This window comes from Onychostoma macrolepis, chromosome 20, assembly GCF_012432095.1.
Source record: "Onychostoma macrolepis isolate SWU-2019 chromosome 20, ASM1243209v1, whole genome shotgun sequence".
Taxonomy (NCBI): Eukaryota; Metazoa; Chordata; class Actinopteri; order Cypriniformes; family Cyprinidae; genus Onychostoma; species Onychostoma macrolepis.
Genome location: NC_081174.1, coordinates 6,147,326 through 6,162,827, shown reverse-complemented (window position 1 = coordinate 6,162,827; position 15,502 = coordinate 6,147,326). Strand labels below are relative to the sequence as shown.

The window sequence follows — 15,502 nt, the reverse complement described above, 5'->3', positions numbered from 1 at the left end:
AATACATGGTTTAAAAAAAAGGTTTCTATACATGCATATATATATATACATATATACACACACACACACACACACAGTATGTATAGGAAAAAGAAGTGAAAATTGAGAAATAGGACAAAAAACGTGAATCACAAAAGATTTTTGATTAATGTCCAGTCCAATCTAAACTAATAGTGCAGGGTTAAAATATTTATTTGACAATCAGGGGCACAAAGGCACATGCTTTTGTTCTTTCTCACATGCCTGTCGTTTTGTTCAGAGGCGCGAGACTGATCCGTTAGATTAGGCTGGGGGTCTGCCAAGAGAAAATGAACTCCTGTCATAACCCAGAAGGTGACGCATACCTAGAATGCTGGAAAAACAGCTTCCACGTTGTGTGTGTGTCAGTGCAAACCAGACTGCATCAAGTAGTGAAGTTAGATATTCTTGCATGCATTAAAATGCTTGCTTCAAATTGATTTAGAAGGTAATTTAATATGCTTATTTAAGTCTCATGAACAGTGCCAACACCTTAAACCTTTTCCCCATCTTATCATTTTTAAATTCAAAGTCGTAGGTGTATTATGTGTCGCAGGGGGTTAAAACAACAAAACACAATACAATAAGACCTTGCGAATATTTGATCAAGGATATGAAGTCAGGCAGAGAACAGAAACAGCAGTATCAAAGAGAAAAAGAAACAGACAAAACAGGAATATTTTTAATAACTCTGTGTTATTGTCAAGACTTTGGCTTTGGGATTTTTAACAGAGTCTTATTTTTATTGAACAATTCCCTGTACACCAGGGGGCACTACATTTAAAAGCTTCGACATCTGGAGCATAAGATCAAAAGAATACAGCATATTCATGTTAAGTGAGTATTTAAGTGAGCACCTTGCCTTTTTTTTTTTAAACCAAACGTGTTTACTAGTTTATGTGTACAAAAATACACTCAAAAGAAAGCAGTATAAATAAAAGTGTTTTCATCTTTACATCTGTCTTTTTGTTTGATTGAAATGAATGTTTTATTAGGGCAATATTAATTTCTATTTACTTGAATAATACAGTTCATTATAAATGATTAAAGAACCAACAGCTGATCTCTCTACAAAGTACAATTAGTACACTTAATATTATTAAATTTAAGTGTTATACAGTTAGGTTTCTGCCACAGAATAAAAAATAAATAAAAGGCAATTACAATTATTTTCTCACAATTTTCACTTCTGAGAAAAAGAGTTCATAAATTTGCAATTGTGAGAAAAAGTCTGAATTTCAAGATATTAAGTCATAATTGAAATTGCAAGTTAGCATCTCAATTCCAAGTTTATAAGCAATTCTGACAAATTCTAATTTGGAGCAATAAACTCACAATTATGAGATATAAACTCACTATTCTGAGAAGAAAAAACAGAACTGTGAGATAAAAATTCACAATTAGTCACAGGACTGTTTTTACAAAAAAATAAATTTAAAAAACTTACATTCAAGAAAGTTGAACTTTACAACTGTGTATATCTTGCCAGTCCTCTTTTTTCTCAGAATTGCAAGAAAAGTCAGAATTGTGAGATAAAAAGTCACAATTGCCTATTTTGTTTTATTCTGTGGTGAAAATTTAAAGGATGAAATTAGTTGCAGTTCGAATTTTTTCTGTGTACAACAACATAAAGGTGAGTAAAAAAATGACTGTTTATTTTCAGTGAACTATTCCTTTAAAGAGTGTGAGAGGTTAGGAGTGCATGGCAACACTAAAAGTGAGTCACATGAGTGCAATGTAGTGAAATGTATTGAGATTTGAAGACCTCTAGTTAGTCACGTCCGAACTGATCTCTATCAGACGACGGACATGGTGCTCTCGGGGTTGACCCTGACAGACCGAGAGCTCTTTCTCAGATCCTGGAGCTGTTTGGCCGGTTTCCCAACTCCCTCCTCAAACCGCTTCTCCACAACAGGAAGCACCGTCTCGTGCAGGAACGATGCGTTCTGCAGAATAAAGGCCTTTTTCTCGGTCTCCTGCTCGCAGCGCAGGCTGTAGTCCACGTGCTGCACAGCCACCAGTATGATCTCCCGCAGGCTCTCCAGAAACACCATGTGCAGCTCTGGGAAGTACAGCTTCAGCCCTTCCTCCAGGAAGGCCATCATCTGCTTGGTGAAGGCCACAATGGTGTAGCTCAGGTTGACCCAGCAGTCTTCTCCCGTGTACTGGTCGAAACTGCTGATCCCGCAGCTTCGCATTTCGTCCTTGAGCTTGGCCAGAGCTTCAGGAGTCATCAGGTTCATCCTACGCCACATCTCCTCAGAGTTACGATGCTTGGTTGCTTCTATGATGATGTCCTTCTGGCTTTGGAGAGCCGCCCTGATGTCTTTCACAAGTAAAGACTGCAAAATGAAGGTCAGATCCAAGCCGATCTCGCTCAGCTGCATGCAGTGCTCACTGGCGAACTTCACGCATTCTGCAGCGGTGGACAAGCTTTCTTTGCTGTCAAACACCTGCTTGCTGAAGGCATCTACGAACATCTTTATCACCGAACGAGACCAGACCACAAAGGCGGAGTAGCAGCCAGTGTTGCCTGCGAAATCAGTCTCAAACTCCCTGGCGGTTTCAAGCAGGCTTGTGAAGAAGATGTTACAGAGCTTTTGGATGTAAAGCAGCGTGGCGCCCTCGATGCGAAGCTGGCGGATGGCGGTTTGGACGGCCGCCGCTCTGTTCTTCAAAAACAGCTCACAGGCCTTTGTGGACTGTCCCAGGCGAACGAGTTGAGAGACGGCTCGCCGTGTGGCTTTAGGTCCTCCACGGAGCGAGCGATCAGGCGAGAGTTCGAACACCAGAACCTCCGTCAGCTGTCGAACACGCTCATCCACCTTCCCCCTCAGCTCCTTCACTCGTGGGCTCACCGGTTGCTCCTTCAGATATTCGTTTAGCTTATCCAGAAGATCAACAGCACCCTCAAAGTCCCTCTGAGCGATGCACACGTCAAGGTCTTCTGGAAGCTCCTGGATCCATTCGGGACTGAGATCCACCAGTTCCTCTGAATACAGAGGCTCATCCTCATCAAAAGGGTTTGTGGAGACCTCCTGACGGACTGGCGACGTTGGAACTTCCTCTTCCTTTATGTTTTTGTCTTTCGCCACTTTGTTTTTCTTCGTTTCCTCCAGAATCTCCAGCCACTCTTTCTTGATCTTGCTGTTCTCGGCTTTGAAGATGCGGCTCTCGGGGAACATGAGGATTTTGAACATGTCTTTCATTGGAGGGTTGTCTTTTACGTTCACAACCGCAAAGCTTTCTAGATCATACAACGCGTCGTATTTGTATTTCACGGCTCCGCGTCTGTTCGCCAGCCAGGTTGCGATGAGCAGGCAATCGTTCATCAGAAACGCGTGAACCTTTTGGATCTGCGACATGTTGTCTGCGTCATACTCCAAAAGATCACCGTTATAAACCAGATATCTGCCTGGGGTTTCCATGATGTTCTTGCATCCCTCTACTTTTTCCAATAGTGTGGTTAGGGTTCTTTGTTTAACCTCTTCCGTTTCCTTTGGGAAGGCTGCGAGCATTTCTTTGGCTGCTTCATCTTTATCTGTGGACAGGAGAGACTGTGTAATGCTCTCCATTATGCTCTTCTGCTCAGTGAGAATGTGACTCAGCTGATACATCTCACTTTCCAAGTAAGAAATCTCCTTGGCTGTCTCAATAAACTGCCTGTAGTTCTTATAAACATTTTTCTTCAGGTTTTGCGCGGTTTCGTCGGCGAGTGTTTGTATCTTCTGTCGGTGTTCCTGTAAGTCCCGGTCCCCGTCCGACTGCTGCGAGAGCTGCTTCACGTACGACTGAGGATCAAAATTAGGGGATTCCAGCAACTTACGCAAACGATTTCCAGTGTCTGCCATTTTTTCGATGTTACGGCGAAAATGAAACACAGATGAGAGGATAATTGTGTGGAAATCAGGCTGTCATTGCAGTTGAGCTGCAGAGCTGATCGCTTCCTCAACAGGAAACGCTCGACGCCTCCCCGTGACGTCACATCACGTGACCAGCGAACGTTTCAAAATAACAACAAAGATTCACTCGTTTATAATATGTTTGAATAATTTAATAATAATTACACGTACATCTAGTAAGACGCTGTTGTTTGTGTCTGGTGTATGGCACATGTCTTTTAGTGTTGCTGTCGATGTTAATATGCATAATAAGTAAATAAATAAAAGGCTTGACTACAAAAAAATAAAATAAACTTATCGGATCAGTAACTGTCAAATGTGTGTATAAACATGTTATATTTTAATTCATTCACTTTATTGCAAACGTAGCTTAACGAAGCATATATATAAAAAAGTATAGAATTATACAGTATTAAAACTGTACACACGGGTTAACATTTGTGACCCTAGGCCACAAAACCAGTCATAATGGTATGGAAAATAAGCTTTCCATTGATGTATGGTTTGTTAGGATCGGACAATATTTGGCTGAGATACAACTATTTGAAAATCTGGAATCTGAGGGTGCAAAAAATCGAAATATTGAGAAAATCGCCTTTAAAGTTGTCCAAATGAAGTTCTTAGCAATGCATATTACTAATCAAAAGTTAAGCTTTGATATATTTACGGTAGGAAATTTACAAAATATATTCGTGGAACATGATCTTTACATAATGTCCTAATGATTTTTGGCATAAAAGAAAAATCGATAATTTTGACCCACAATGTAATGTTGGCTATTGCTACAAATATGCCTGTGCTACTATGACTGGTTTTGTGGTCCAGGGTCACATTTTATAAATCTTTATTTTATGAAATATGTCATTATGCCCATCTGAGTAAAACACAGAAAGACCAAATTAAGTGTGCCACCTTATTGGGAGGAAGTGTCCAGAGTAAAATATTTGAAGAAGTGTCCAATATTCATTCCAGTAATGAATGAATAATTAAATCTCAAATGATAAATAACTGACAAATGGAAAATAAATCAAATAAAATGACAAACAACAAATAATTCTAAGATGTGTTGTTGTTTGTGTGGATCTAGCAACTCCGTGCAACTATTTTTATTGGTCAACATTTTTTTGAGGAGGAGGAAAAAAAAAAACTATTCCACGGGTTGTTATTTTTGTTGCGTTATTTTAATGTTTGCATATTGTAAAATCAACACGTCTCCAATGTTGCTCTGTTCATGCATATAACGTAACATTATAACAATTAGACTTACAAATACATTTCCCAGCATTCCCAACACCGTGTGACTTCACGATTGGCCAGCAATTTGGATTTCATAGGTCTCTAGTGGAAATACACTGACAGTTTTCTTTCAAAATTTGAGACGTTAATCTTTATCGTCACAGTCATGAAAACCAGCGATTAGACCAGAATTTACACAGAATCCTTCGGTGTATTAGACGAGAGACAGTGTCGTTGGTCGCGATTAATGGTTTTATGAGGAGTTCTAACGTTAGTTGATCTGTTCTTGCTAAAGCAGACTGAAGATGGAGGATAAAGACTTTTTACTCGCTCTTCGTTTACAAGAGCAGTTTGATCAGGAGACTGCGACTGCTGGATGGACTGATGAAGACTGTCCGTCCAGTAAGAAGCGGAAGATTGACTCCTCTGGTGTGATGGATGTGATTTCATACTCCCAGCCCAGACCAGAGAGACCGCTGTCCATCGTAGATGAGTCGTGGGAGATGCTGGACCCCAATCCGGACGTGAGAGCCATGTTCCTGCAGTTCAATGACAAGTTCTTCTGGGGGAAACTCAGCGGTGTGGAGGTCAGGTGGAGTCCACGGATGACACTGTAAGATCCACTCATCTAACGGACATGATGCTCACCAGAACCTGTATTAGAGAGAGAGAGAGAGAGCTTAGATAGGCAGAAAGATGACTTTGACTTGTGTTCATTTCTGACCTACAGTGCTTGCATAGTTATTAGGCAAGTTGATATTCTGGTCGTATTTTTTCCTAGCACAATTCCAAACCACATCAGTCTTAATAACTACTATTCATTTATTCATTAATGTTTGCCTACAAAACCACCTCTGGCTCTGGCTTTACCTAAATCCAGTTCTTCAGACCTATGTGCCTCTAGAAGCTTGCGTTCTGCAAGTGAACGACGCATTATTGTGCTGCATCCCAAGAGGCACAAAATCACTTTCACGGACTTTAACATTAAATGTTCCCTCCTGGTGGCATGACCTGCCCAACTCAATCCGAGCAGCTGAGTCCTTAGCCATCTCCAAGAAACGGCTAAAAACACATCTCTTCCATCTTTTATTTGACCCTCTAACTCTAGCACTCTCTATTCTAATTCTATTTTATCTATCTGTCTTCTTTTTATTTAAAAAAAAACACACTTGACCCTCTCAATTGCATATTTATTCTCTAACTGCTAGCTTTTCTTGAAAAACTAACACTAGGTTTCTTTTTTTCGATTCTATCTACTCGTTACTCATACATATTGTTGCTCTTTTGGTGGTTTTGATTGCTTCTATTGTCCTCATTTGTAAGTAGCTTTGGATAAAAGCGTCGGCTAAATGTAAATGTAATTTTGTATTTAATCATTCATAATATAATATATACATATATAATTGTCCATGAAGGCTGAAAATGAAATGCTCCTTGTATTCAGGTGTGCAGAATTATTAGGCAGGTTTTCTTTTACAGATAAAATGAGCAAAAAAAAAGATATTTAACTCAGACTGGAAGTCAAAAATTATTAAATGCCCATGAGAAGGATGCAATACTTGAATTAGCAAAGTTAAGGCATGATCATTGGACAGCGAAATGCTCACTGGGTCAGCACGGTCAGAAAAAAGAAAAAGAAAAAAAAGGTAGAGAAGAAAAGACACATGTTAACTGCATGTTAACTTCCAGAATCTGACAGTAAGTTTTGGGAATTAATTTTTAGTCCATCTCCTATCCTGAAAAGTCTGTCTTGCAGAGATGGACTGAAAATGAAAATAATGATCAAATTATAACTAAAAATGATAAATTCTTGAAAGAGTGGTACAAGAGGATGTGATTTATCTCAATTTATCTGTCTATAAAGCCTATAAAAAAAATCAGTTTTCATGTATTTCACAACACTTTTAGTGTTTTAGTCATTTTTAGAATTTTTTACCCAAGCAAAGTCTCTGAGAACCTGACACATTGCTCCTCTGGAGACTCCAGGTAGGTTGCCGTTCTGGAAAATGGTGGCGCTGGAGACTAAACGGTTCCTGGTGGTTTCACACCTAATTATTCACCTCAATTCTTTTGCAGGTAACGTGTCTTTTCTTCTCCACTTGTTTTTTCTGACCGTGCTGACCCAGTGAGCATTTCGCTGTCCAATGGTCATGTCTTAACTTTGCAAACTCTAGTATTGCGTCCTTCTCAGGGGCATTTAATAATTTTTGACTTTTAGTCTGAGTTAAAGGCTCATTTTATCTTTAAAAGAAAACCTGCCTAATAATTCTACACATCTGAATCTGAGTTTTCACTTCCAGCCTTCATGGACAATTATATATCACTTATAAATGATTAAATACAAAATTAATAGAAGTTATTAAGATTGATGTGGTTTGGAATTGGTAAAATGTGCTTGGAAAAAATAAAAAATGTTCAGAATATCAACTTGCCTAATAATTATGCAGCTCTGTAATGCTTGACTCCTTCAGATGTGCTGGTGTTTGCTCTTATGAGGGAAGAGGAGGCTTGTGTTCTATTCGGCTCAGTGAACCACTCCTGAAGCTCAGACCCCGCAAAGATCTTGTACAGGTTGGTTAAACATTATTAATATTATTGTTTTTTCACTTTTAATGTTAAAATAGAATCAAAACATCCCAATTCCATTCCTTAACCATATAAATATTTTAGTGCAATTCCAAAAAAAAATGTCCTCCAATAGATATTAAATGATTTTTATGAAATAAACATTAGAATAACTTATATTGCTAGTAATATTTCAAGATGAACATTTACTGTAAATTAGGTTTACTTATATTGTAGCAATATTGTAATGATTTATTTATATTGTAATGATAGTACTTATATTGTAAGCACCATTTGGTTGATTTTGCAATATAAAATGTTAGAATAACAGAATATTTCAAGATGAACATTTACTGCAGCTTAGGTTTACTTATGTTCATAGATATTTTTTTTAAAGATAAAAAATTGTTTTAAAATGAGGAACTATTATCTTTCAGTCATCTTTGTATTGCTTTGCATTATGTTTTGCCCCCACAATAAAAGCGACAGAGCTTTGATTATAAAACTAACAATTTAATTATAATCTTACTAAGATATATTATTGGGAGATATCGAGTAACAAATGATATTTACAGTCGGCCTATATGTATTTTATGTAAATATTCTGTTGTAATATACTGTAATAAAAATGTCATTACAAGCTATTGGATTTTCATTTTACTTTTTGGCCATATAAATAACTTTTGCACTACATTTCATATTTTTGCCCAGTTTTGGCCTCTGAATAAAAGTGAAGTGTTTTTCTCAGGGTATAAGCACTATATTCTCACTATATTATATTATGTAGACTATAAAAGTCTGATGTATCAAATATGATACAAAACATATGCCATATGCCGTTTTTGACAAAATGAAGGTTCAATAAACTGTTCTATTTAAAAAAGGGATTTTTCAGGATATCATTTCATATGTCAGGCTTTACAGGGTTAATACATGTTTTGGTCTTATTGTGCACAATTCAACACTGACTACATCTTATTCTAAATAAAAAAAGGTTTGTTTTTGTAATCTATCATTAAAATGTAATAACTTCTTAAGCATCATTTTCTTTCTGCTTTATGTGAGGAAAATTCTCATTTACTTTTATTGTGTTTTTCGATTTCTATCAGATTATGTGCCTTAAATGTATTTCTCGGACCAGCTGCAGCTTGATTTTAATATTACTGTTTCTTTCCACAGACTCTTCTTCATGAGATGATCCACGCTCTTCTCTTTGTGACTCAAAACAACAGAGATCGAGATGGCCATGGTCCAGAGTTCTGCAAACACATGAACAGAATCAACCAAGCAAGTGGCACCAACATCACTGTAAGAAGCGATTCCGATATTCAGTATGAAACCATATCCAGTTTGACGTCACTGTTTCCAGGGTCCAAATGCTCTATCATATCCCAAAATCAAACAACAAATGGTGCAACTATATATTAACAGTGTGTTGTAGCACCACCGAAAAATCATGATCCTAACCTTTATTTCCATACCGAAATCTGTTGGCCACAGTGAGACATCTTTTATTAATCGATAGAATATCGGTGACTGGGACACCGTAAACTTGAAGACTGTAGCGTAGACCATGAGTTTATAAAAGCTTAGCTTAAAGATGTGCTATAAATAAATAGTGCTCATAAACAGTTGTTGAGTTGAAACGGAGTAGATGTTTGGACCTGGAAACTTGGTTAGAGTTTAACCTCGAAAATATTAATGACACCAATATATGTGATTTAATATTGTCTTTTCACAGGTATATCACTCCTTTCACGATGAGGTGGACGTGTACAGGCAGCACTGGTGGCGCTGTAATGGACCTTGTCAGAATCGCAGACCGTTCTTTGGATACGTGAAGCGTGCGATGAACAGACCTCCCTCGGCCAGAGACCCCTGGTGGGCTGAGCACCAGAGGACCTGCGGTGGAACATACACCAAAATCAAAGAGCCAGAGAATTATGGGAAAACAGGCAAAAGTGATAAAAAGAAAGACAAGAACCCTTCCGATGAGACCTCCAGGAAACCAAAGCCTCCCAGCAGTGCAACAGGTGATCCAGTCGATATTCCCACATTATTATCTCTTTTCCCACTAGTGTTTTTAAAAATACTGCCAGCATTTTTGATCATTTTCACTAAATTTTCATGGGCCCCAGAATATTTTGTAGCATGAATATCTGAACATGCAATATGTCAAAAGAAAGAACAGAGCATCCGCAAAGAGAGCAGCATTTTGAGAAAATAGCGTTTTTGTCAAAGACTACAACTGGACCGGATTCAGAACAGTGATCAAAACATAGATGGAGTAAATCGAGTCCATCAACACCCCCAAAACTTGCAGTCTTATCCACATTACTTTTCACCATATGAGCGGCCATGGCCGTGTCTAGCTTCTGGTGTCATTCGCTTCCAGCTATTTTTAACTGTACAAAACAGCCTGATATTGCAAACCAGTGTTTCTTACCGTATTGTTTTAATGTATTGTCTTAATTATAAACACACAGTTTTACCATTTATTGCACTTTGTTATTCTTCTGGTTATTTCCCTACTGTGCCTAATGAAGCGGAAGTCTCGCACATTCACAGAAAACAGCTTACTTCCGCATTGAAAAATATATTTCCTGGGTTGATTGCGATCCCTTTTTTCTGCTTCTTTGTAGTGTTTTGATCCAGAAATTCAAAACACTTTCAGAAGATGTGCAATAGCGCCCCCTACGGTATAACAGTGAATTTTCCTAATATATTTCAAAATAGGTTTAAATAATGCTACATTCACACCATGTTGCTTTTTTTCCATAATTACTATTATACCGTTCGGTGCTGTATGGTGCTCTATGCCAGCAATGTTAATGCCATAAAGAATTTGTGCAATTTCAGTAATCAAACAAAACTACAATACAACAACAAACATTATGCTTAATAAACTTGAATAAAAAATTTTTTTTTAAGTTTAATGGGACATAAGACTATTCATTTCGCATTTCTGTACTAGCTACATTAAACTGTATTGTATTGTCCCATCGTTGATCGCTTAACTACATTTTACTTTTGGAGCTGCTGCCATTGTAAGTTTTTCCATATGATGTTGCGGAGGTCAGGTGGTACAAGTGGCAGCTCTCGGAAAATTCAGAGTTTACAAGTAATAATTACGGGTTGTACAATGACGTGAATGCACCTTAAGTTTTCATGAACACAAAACCTCTCTGCCATTGGTCAAACAAACAGATAGTGCCACCCCAAACTAATCCCATTGGTTGAGCCAGTGTTGCGATATGGAGTTTCTCAAACAAACAAAGAGCAATGAGTTGATTGCCCCACATTGTACTTACTCTTTTCTAGAAAATCAAACTTTAGCTTTAAATGACTGAACTATATGTATTGTGTTGCAGGCTCTGGCTCACAAGACCTCAGAAATATAATTCCATTCAGTGGGAGAGGGTTTGTTCTTGGTTGGAACACACAGACTTCCATGAACAAGCAGAATCAGAGTCCTCCTAAAGCACAACCCGAACCTCTCGCCTCTCCTCCTGACTCGCCGCTCCTTCCAAGACTGCAGCCCAGCGAGGCAAACTCGTCCAAAAGAGTCAGCTCCGGTGCATCGAATGTTCCCCGCAGAAAGTCTGTTGGTAACACTAATGCCTTCGTCAACGTCAATGGCTCGCCTGTGAGAATTACCAAAGTTAATGACTTTAAAGGCAAGCAGAGGTCGGTACGAGATCTCTTCCAGGACATAGTCCTCAAATCTCCAGAGAGAGCAATCAGTGCTGCTGGTTCCTCCAAGCCTGCTGCAGATGCCTCAACAGCAAACCCTGCTAAATGCATTGGACCATCTTCATCTAGTGCCTTAGACGGGCAAACTAGCCTGATCAATAACCATAACTCATACAGTGCCACAGTGCCAAAGCCAGAGTCGCATCTCTCCAAATATTTCGGCAGCAGTGCTCAAACTTCGAAATTCCAAGATTCACAGTTGAAAACTTTAGGAAGCCCCCAAAAGTCTGGAACACCGGGTTACTTTTCTAAGCTCTTCGGAAGTAACCAAAAACTAGGATCAGATGCTAAAAGCTCAGGATTGCGAAACACTGGCGGTCCCCGAAGTTCACATACTTCAGTTACTTCAGGGTCCAGTTCCAAGCACTTTGGAGGCTCCGAAAAGCCTGAATCCAACTTTCCGAGCCCTAGAAGCATCGGCAGCCCCCGGACATCAGGGACGACGCCTTCAGGAGCCAAGAAGAGATCATGGGACGACCATAAATCTGAACATATCTTTGATTACTTCCAGCAGACAAACGCCAAGTCCTCCACGTCCGCAGTGCAGCAGAGAGAGGCGGTGGAAGAGCTAGTCAGGGATCAGCAAGCAAACAATCCTCCAATCCTGATCACCGTCCACTGCCCCGTGTGCCACATCAAAGTCCCAGAGTCCACGATTAATGAACATCTGGATTCCTGTCTGTCATAACCACTGAGGGGAAGTACAGGCCGTAGGGCTTTAATAAAGCTACTGTGATATTCCATTGCTCAGGTATAGCTTCAAATAGAAAGATTAAATATCATTTTATGTCATAGTAGAGATATTTTAATTCCAATGTAATAGCTATAAGTGACAGTTCTTAAAATAAATGACATTTAAGTCTACAAAGTGCGCCATATTTCCTTTTGCACTTTTGTGCAATTACTGCACTGTAAAAAGTGAAAGTTGACTTAACTTAAAAAAACTGAGGAAACCCTTTGCCTTAAAATTATTAAGTACATAATAATAATAATAAAAAAAGTTAATAATTTACTTAAAAATTATCATTAATTATCATAATTAATTATCATTTACTTAAAATTTTAAGGCAACGGGTTTCCTCAATTTTCTTAAGTTAAGTCAACTTATCACTTTTTACAGTGTGACTTACTCTACCTCATTTTTGCCTCATGGGAAGAATGTTGTTCGTGATTGACAGCTTAGTTGAAATTGAGTGAGTGGTTTAAAGAGGTGTGTGGGTTGATGTCCGCAGTTCATGTCGAATCAGCAGTACTGAATTTCGCACACGCATTGGCTGTCCGCTGTGGGATTTAGATGTGCTTAGCTTTCTGCCGGATCAGGCTTTGCAAGGTCGCTTTCATCTCGGTGTCATCAATAACAGCTCTGGCAGGTTGGCCCATGAGTGGGGGCGGAGCTTGTGCCACCTTCTGCATAATAATTTCATATCTACTTTACGCCCTAGAGGAATACGCACAATTAAAAATGAACTCCACCCAGAAGTGAGTTTTGGGTGTGCAGGTTCAAACCTTCTGATGTAATAATAATCATGATATATTGTTAAGTCACAAGTATTGTTGTGTTTCAAACCCAGCGACCCACCTTTGAAAGAAACAATGCCTGATGACGAGTTCACGCTGCTCGGGTTACTTGTAGATCACGCAGATGTTACTTTTGGCGTGGTTCACTTAAAGGCCTGTGCGCATAACGTTGATTTACGTAAAAAGAGGCGGGACGCATTGATTTGTTTAGTGTTTGACATGCTGATGTCATTTGTAATGTATGCATGTGGTTTTAACATGTACTACAGGTTCTCAAGGAAAACCGTGCTGTCTGTTTATGCATCATTCTCTGTTGGGAGTGAAAACTTTGCACAATTTATTGTTGGCCAATTTAGGGTCAGACGTTTTGTTTTAAAATATTGATGCTCTATTTTAACATAAAATTAAGAAGTTTATTAAGTGGTTATAAATGTCTGTATGTTGATTTTGTTAAGTGGATTTTTCTATCGTGTTTTCAAATACAAAATTGTGCCTGATTATTTTTGACTCATGTTGCCTATAAACTGTTGTAGTTAACTTTGTTGAAATAAATGTTCGATTATGTATTTCAGTATCCCTTTGTCTTTTTGAAACACTCTTGTGAAAAATTGTAAGTGTTTATTTTCATCGAGTTTTACATATGGGTAATTCTGGTAATATTTTAAAAATGAATATGCTTGTTTGTAATTTTAAGAAAGTATTTTTACAGAATAAAGTTGACTTAACGGCCATTCACACAAAATGTGTTGGGGAAAAAATTTGATTCGAAAGTGTTCATATCGAAAGTTTTGAAAATAAATGTTGACGCCAAAATTGTTTGATTAGAATGTTTGCAACTAGTCTGTATAATGGCCAAAAATGTCTCAAGAAATCTCAAGAAAGGCATGATATTAAAAAGTAGAACTTATTTTAACTTAAGCAACATGTTTTTAAAATGCCGTGTTATGCTTAAGGCACCGCAAAAGATGCAAGAGCAATGGTCAAAGCAAATGTTTCGAAGTTCGATTCGAATGTTCGCAACTAGTTTGTAATGCCCAAAAATTTTCACTTCGAATTGTCTCAAGATGAAGTTAAGTTCATTTTAACTTGACTACCATATTTTTAAAATGCTGTCATGTGAGATGCTGCAAAAAGATACGAGAGCAATGGTAAAAGCACATGTTTACATAAAACCATAAAAAGTAAAGTGCAGTGGTAATAAACTGAAAAAAGACAAGGTCTAAACATGTAATTTTTAAATGTTTAACTTCTTTTACCTTTACCTCTTTTATGCGCAAGATGCTGCAAGAGACCTGAGTCAAACACGTCCATGTGTTTACATAGAAAGACTATGAAAAATCAGCATAGTGGAATATAAAAACGGCCCCTTACAATATATGCTGTGGTCAAGCTAAATTGTATGTCATTGTGTAAATAAATTAACAGGATTGAAATAAGAGCTCAAGTTTTTAAAGATTAAGCACTGACTGACTAATGGTGTTCATTTCTTCTTTGGAAATGTGTATTATCATACTGATTTGTGTCATTTTATCAAACGGGACTGAATGTCTCAAAGTGACATTAATACCACAAAAATATCGCACATAGCTGTCTATACCGTTATTTTGCCACCATAAGTTATGTCACTTCCTGGAGGATGGTTGAAGACTGTTTGAAAATTATTTAATATTTGATCCATTATACAGCATGATACAGCCATTTCAAAGGATTTTAGCCAAATTTACCCAAGCAGAATATCGTAGTCATGTTATACCATTCATCATAATACACAGTACATGTGTTGACAGTACATAACAGAAAAATGTCACAAGAGCCTGTAAAAAGTGAATTGTTTGGATCTATATTGTCATGACAGAATGTCCTCATGGTCAAATTTTTATCGCACTGTTCTCAAGAGTATCCAACAAAGATAACAGATAACAGTTTCAGCCAGATTGTGGATTTCATTTGTTGTGTTCATTGTGTGCATGTAGTTGTTTGGTTGGTAAAGGAGGCCGTGAAGTTTAGCAGCTTTGTCTTTGTGTGTGTGTGTGTGTGTGTGCATGCTGTCTTTGTACTGGCCTCATGTCAGTGCTTTGTGTCCAGCTGCAGCTGGGTGTGTGTGTGTGTCAGAGGGGCGGGTCTGTGGCTGCTCGTGCTCACCATCTGCCCGCTGCTGACACCTTTGTTCTGTGTCGGGATTCCGGCCCTGACCTCACCCTGAGTCACTTCATTTGGCCATTTCCTGCCCATGTGCTCCTCAAGCCAAGGTCTGAGCTGCCATTAGAGGACTGTGATCTGGATTTAACCCAGTAATCAAAACACCAATGCTTCTTAAAGTGAATATATTTTAATATGTTTATATATAAGTACATATTTTGAAGAATTTTTTAGAACAGATTGCAAAATCTTTATTTGTATTTAATTTATATTTATTCATCTTTTATGTATGTATTTTCCTTTTAATTATAATTTAGTTTTTCTCAGAATTATTATTGTTGTTTTTTGTTGTTGTTTTTAACAGGCCAGTA

The 15,502-nt window shown here is 38.1% G+C and overlaps 2 protein-coding genes across 2 annotated transcripts; one reads left to right on the top strand and one right to left on the bottom strand.

The window, feature by feature from the left end:
- Positions 1-881: 881 nt before the first annotated feature.
- exoc8 (exocyst complex component 8) lies at positions 882-4,008 on the bottom strand. The gene has a single exon (XM_058756924.1). It carries the CDS (start codon positions 3,867-3,869, stop codon positions 1,815-1,817), a length of 2,055 nt encoding a protein of 684 aa, XP_058612907.1. The 5' UTR covers positions 3,870-4,008; the 3' UTR covers positions 882-1,814.
- Positions 4,009-5,129: 1,121 nt separating this feature from the next.
- On the top strand, positions 5,130-13,726 carry sprtn (SprT-like N-terminal domain). The gene is made up of 5 exons (XM_058756959.1): positions 5,130-5,769; positions 7,628-7,727; positions 8,901-9,029; positions 9,463-9,754; positions 11,093-13,726. Exons 1-5 carry the CDS (start codon positions 5,462-5,464, stop codon positions 12,160-12,162), a joined length of 1,899 nt encoding a protein of 632 aa, XP_058612942.1. The 5' UTR covers positions 5,130-5,461; the 3' UTR covers positions 12,163-13,726.
- Positions 13,727-15,502: the final 1,776 nt, after the last annotated feature.

Coding starts and splice junctions, on each gene's coding strand:
- exoc8 (XM_058756924.1), bottom strand. CDS start 3,869: ATGGCAGACACTGGAAATCGTTTGCGTAAGTTGCTGGAATCCCCTAAT.
- sprtn (XM_058756959.1), top strand. CDS start 5,462: ATGGAGGATAAAGACTTTTTACTCGCTCTTCGTTTACAAGAGCAGTTT. Junction 7,728..8,900: donor CCCGCAAAGATCTTGTACAG/GTTGGTTAAACA, acceptor TTCTTTCCACAG/ACTCTTCTTCATGAGATGAT. Junction 9,030..9,462: donor CAAGTGGCACCAACATCACT/GTAAGAAGCGAT, acceptor GTCTTTTCACAG/GTATATCACTCCTTTCACGA.